Source organism: Notothenia coriiceps, unplaced genomic scaffold, assembly GCF_000735185.1.
Source record: "Notothenia coriiceps isolate Sejong01 unplaced genomic scaffold, NC01 NC01_scaffold00020198, whole genome shotgun sequence".
NCBI lineage: Eukaryota > Metazoa > Chordata > Actinopteri > Perciformes > Nototheniidae > Notothenia > Notothenia coriiceps.
Genome location: NW_011352899.1, coordinates 92,759 through 98,290, shown reverse-complemented (window position 1 = coordinate 98,290; position 5,532 = coordinate 92,759). Strand labels below are relative to the sequence as shown.

Here is a 5,532-nt window from a genome sequence, read left to right as displayed (position 1 = left end):
TTGTTCCTATCGTTGGGCAGTTCTAAACAACTTATTTCAGTCTGTGATTATTCAACTGCATTTGCTGACCATGTATCCAAAGTGAGTCCAATGTTTCAGTTGTAAAGTGTGTGTTTGATATATTTGATGTGTTTTGGTCAAAGTCTGGATTTTGTCCTTTGAATTAGTCCACATGGTTAAGGCCGACAGTTTGTGCTCAGACACTTCAGAACTGTGCACTCTTTCTCCGCTGCTCCAGCACCCATCCTGCAGGGTTCATGTCTAACTGCAGCATGTTGAGCACCCAGGGGTCCAGCTGTGCGCCTCTAATAAACTCCTCCATGTTAATATGACCTAAGGAACAAAGTTGAAGAAGTATTTATGCTCTATGCTGAAGCACATTGTTATTCTACCTTATTTTGTCACAACAGCAGTCCTTGTTACATGATAAGGGATGCTTCATAAAATGCTTACCATCATTGTCGGTATCCACGGCTCGTAATAATCTATCCACGGCCTCGTCTACTGTAAGCTTAAAATCGTCCTCATCCTTCTTTGTGCCTTTCTTTATCTTATAGATGCTCTAGGTGGAAATAAATAAACCAAAAGTTGTATTAAACTGAAAAAACAAGGCCCCATAATAGCCACTGCTGCCCTAATGATGCAATAGTACCCTACATTTTCAATATTTAATTGAGTTACTAGGATGATGTGTGATGTCTTTACTGCAGCATGGTGTTCCCTTTTTAGTTTGAGCTATTTTTGATTCTGGGAAATATTTTACAATTTTAAACACTTGCATAATTTGTCAGTAAATGTTTTTTTTTATGTATCTGTTTATACTCAAGATTGGAGGCAACACATTGATAGCCTTCAAACCAGTTTGCACATTTTTGGTTTTGTATTATGTTAGCCTTTTATATTAATCAGAGAATAGCATGTTTTGATACTGTGCATATATATTTTATTATAATACATATACATATACCAGTTCACACTTGGAACTGAAACATCATGGTCTGGATAATCAGCTTCTCCATTAGAATGAAAACTTTTCACATGTACTATCCCACCTGTAACTATAGCAGATTGCAGATTCAATGGTGAGGCTAAACACCAACTAATTAATTGAAATATTGTATATTACTTATTTCCATTAAAACAGATCTTGTCCTTCCTCCCTCTCTGGTTTTCCTTCTTCTCCAGAAGAGGTGAGACTAAATCAATGTTAGATTACAGTGAATTTACCTAAGGTCTAAAAGCTACACCTGAATATGACATTTTGATTTGATTAAACTGATTATCATCAGACATGTCATAGTACAAAAAGACCAGGTGTATATATCTAAAATTATTAATAACTGAATTCCTTTGAGCTCTGTCAGAGGCCTGGTATTTTTCATTCTGACTCACAGTCATAATAGTCTTAGTGGGACACAATGCTGTTGATACCTGTTCATTTCCTACAATGACAAAATAAAAAATTGCAGTGTAGTTAAAATGGGAGAATTATTAGGGATAGACATAATAAAGTCCACAGAGCTGAACAGTAGGAAAGTGAAAGATATAAATATTGGAAGTAGCATATGAGTTCAAATCAATGATGTGCTCTTATTATCTGTTTGAAGTTAAGGCTTTAAACAAAATGCTGTTCAGAAGAGGAACTTTCTGTAAGGGAATCCCCTCTTTAGAGCTCAGTATTTTGGTTGCATCCAACACCCACAAGACATTTTGTTGTATTTAAGTAGACTTACATTGATAATGGCTTTCAGTTCATCCCTGTCCACATAGCCATTGCAGTCTCGGTCGTACACCTTGAATGACCAGCGCAGTTTAGGCTCCAGTTCTCCCCGGAAAACAAGGTTCAGTGCTGCCACAAACTCAAGGAAATCAATTGTGTTGTCCTGAAAGGTACATTAGGTTGAATGAGAACTATTGGGTTACATATTTCCATTTTGCTAAAGATGAACAATATGCCAGGCTCTTACAGCTATTATGGTCTCACCCTATTTCTGTCGAAAGCTCGATACATGCTCTCCGCATAATCGGACGCTTCTCCTGTTGCTGCCACACCAAAGAAACGCTTGAACTCATGCAGAAAAAGTAGTCCACTTGGGCACTCCAACACAAACTTTTGATACATGTCCTGAATTATTTGGACATCAACATACTTAGAGTTCTCTGTTTGCTGAATCTGCCCCATGGCGGGCCTGTATATAAGCAGACCATCGTCCTCAAACCTTAGGATGTACACTCCCCGATGGGCTAATCTGCAGTGGGTATATCATACTCCTGGACTTTTTTTTGTAACCCTCTTGAATCCCAATGGTCCTGTTTGCCAATGAGAGAGGTGATTAGTGCGGCCTTAGGATTACCACAGTATTATGTTGGTGGGGTTTCCTTTCTGAGTTAAATAGGTAGGCAGGTACCTGTGCGTATAAGAAAACTTGTAGGAAGGTCAGGCATAATTCCAACAAGCGAAGGAAACGGTATGTGTTCCAATAGTGTGGTGCACATAAAAAAAAGAACATCAGCAATGTTAAATGAAGGCGATACGTGGGACACTTGGATGGTCAACATTAATTCTGACATATATAGTTAATCCTTTTCTGGAAACATCAGGGAACCGCAACAAACTGTGAATACTTGTAACATATATTCCCCTACTAATACTGGAAAAACATTGCTCTTTAGCAAGTTGATGTTCCACTTTCTTACATTTGAATGTCTGGTTTTCAGAGCTGGTCACTTTGTTTTTGTTTTTCATAAGAGTAAAACTTTTGAAATTACAAATAATAAGTGAATCCATTGGTAAAAAAGAAAAAAACAAACGTTCATTAATGCAGCTATAAAGGCAAAACATGCAATTTTTAGATATGTCTTTTATGATGTTCAGATATTTCGTCTATCGCCACTTTTGTGTTGACATATATGAATTTGAGTTGAATGCTTTAACAACTAATGGATACAAATTGCAATTCAGTTTGGAACATTTGTGTGAGGAACTGAACAATCTAGGAACCCCTTGACTCTCCCTGTAGACATAGATGTCGTCATGTTTAATATTAATCAAACTGACCTGCTGCATCACTTAATACTATGACTGGCAGGCCAGGATACAATTTAGTTGTTACCTGTTTTATATCAGTATAAAACAGGTAACAACTAAATTGTATCCTGGCCTGCCCTGGAAACTCTATTTGCCAAATGGCTGGTTTCCAATTCCATTTCCATCTTTAATCAGTCATAGTGTCTGCACGACTAAAAGATACTAAGATGCTAAAGCTGTTTAGGTTAAGCTTACTTTGAATTGGTATATCAATCTCTTTAATTAGATTACATTAAGGAGACAAGATCCCTCAGGCTCTGTCAGTGTGTCCAAATCAACCATGGGGGCCCAATTAGTTTTAAAATAATTGATGGTTACTTGTTAGTTCCTGTTTATATTACTTAATGGTCCATCACACCTTATGATATGGTGCCAGTAACTACTCAGGACACAATAACCTGTCACCAAATGTGGTTATTAAGATGCTGAGTTGCACAAACCAAACCGTATCTGGCGCTTTTCAAAAAGACACTTTACAAAAGTCACACTTAACAATGAAGGTCACACAAAGAAAACGACAATTCAAAATTCAGATTGTCGGAGTTATGATGTGGGGGCTAAGAGTTCAATGGGAAAAAGCAAGTCTGAAGAGGTGGGTTTCGAGTTCTTGTTTGAAGGATGCTAGGGTGGTTGACTGTCTGATGTGGTTTGGGAGGGCGGTCCAGGGGGGGGGAAGGCAGAAGAGAAGGCCCGGTCACCCCAGGTCTGGATCTTAGTCCTGGTGGGCTTTAGGGTGTTTGCATCTCCAGACCTGAGGCAGCGGGTGGGGATGTGACGGTGGAGGAGGTCAGAGAGATAGGGAGGGGCCAGGTAGTTGATGGCGTTGAAGGAGGGGTGTAGTATTTTTTATATATTCTGACTTTGACTGAGAGCAAATGGAGGTTATGAAGGACTGGAGTGATGTGGTCCGGCGATGGGTGGAGGTGAACAGATGGGCGGCAGAGTTCTGGACGTATTGCAGTTTTTGGTGATTTTGTTTAGTTGAAAGTAAAGATTAGAAAGTAAAGATATGTTTTTTACTTACCATTTGTACTGTGTAATTAGTTTAGGATTGCTATCATGCTGATGTGTTATTGGCTGGTAGTCAGGACACTTATTAATGGTGTGACCCTCGATACAATCCCTGAGAAGTCATTAGAGGTTTCTACTGTTAGATAATCCCACAACAGCAGGGCCACTCCGATGATGTCTTTTATCAATTTTTAAAGCGCCTCTGATCATGATGTGATGTGTTTCTGGCTCTTCACACTAATGTATTTGACATTTATAATATATTTAAGAATTTGAATAGAGGGATACAAAAGTTTGCATCCATACGGAATAAAATTATTGGTGGAAAGTTTTCTTTGGCAGATATATTGATCATACTTCCAGTGTTTGTCCTTATAAACACTTCAATCTGTATATCTTTTAGCCCTGAGATTGGTATGCTTCCTATCCCCAACACAAATAGACTGTGGCAGTAGAACATCTCAACGTAGGTAAAAATGACTTCTTTACCCCAATGTACCCATGTCAAAGTGAGTTCATTCAAATCTCTTTGAAAAAAAGCAGTCTCAAGCATCCCATTGACATGCATGCAAATGGTTAATTTTTTAATAAATTTCCACTCCAATTATTGTAAAGGTCTTGTCATGTCAAGATTGAGTTTTTGTAATTTGGGTGAACATGTTTTTATTTTTTTTGCAATACTATACACATTAATGCAGCTATTGCATGTCAAACCACCTGTGGTCTTAAATAGATACAAGACCTTCAAGGTAGATCTTAAATAAGCAGCTCTGTCCTGGCAAAGTTTAGACATGGTTTTTACTTAGCATGTCGCTAAGAAGATTTAATAAAAGCTATCGGGGTTGTTCAACTAATTTGTTGAAATTGCCGAGGGAAAACATTTAAACCAGAAGAAATAAAACAAGATTGCTTTTGGACTGCAAAACAATATGTTTTTATAATGCACACCACTCTGTTCGTAGTTCAATTTTGTAATTGACATTATTTATTGTTTTTATAGGGACAAGACCATAGCAATGTACCACGTCACCACAGCATGTAGCCTATGCTTGTTTGCAATGGCGGTTCCTACATGGGCCTTTAAAAATAAAAAAGTGTAATTTTATTTAAATTATATTTTGGTTGTTACCGGTTAAGTCAACATGTAACATTTCAAGTAGCTGACATAGTTCCACAATATAATTATTTCACATTTCTGGAATTTCTAATACATTATTTTTAAGAGGAGATCTTAAATTATTTCTAGTCATACTTCCTAGGGTTGATTCAGTTTGTGTCTGGGTTTACGATTTGTTGGCACTGTGTCAATGATGTTTCGTCAACACATAAGGGAGACTGAGTCAAACTAACAAGATTAGGCTTTCAGGTGAGGGATTTTCCTCACAGGGGTCTGACTCTCACTTCCGCTGCTGATCTCATATGACCCTTCTATA

At 37.8% G+C, this 5,532-nt stretch overlaps 1 protein-coding gene across 1 annotated transcript; it reads right to left on the bottom strand.

The window, feature by feature from the left end:
- Positions 1–205: 205 nt before the first annotated feature.
- On the bottom strand, positions 206–2,182 carry LOC104952606 (guanylyl cyclase-activating protein 2). The gene is made up of 4 exons (XM_010779457.1): positions 1,985–2,182; positions 1,734–1,883; positions 454–562; positions 206–333 (listed from the first exon to the last, which is right to left on the bottom strand). Exons 1-4 carry the CDS (start codon positions 2,180–2,182, stop codon positions 206–208), a joined length of 585 nt encoding a protein of 194 aa, XP_010777759.1.
- Positions 2,183–5,532: the final 3,350 nt, after the last annotated feature.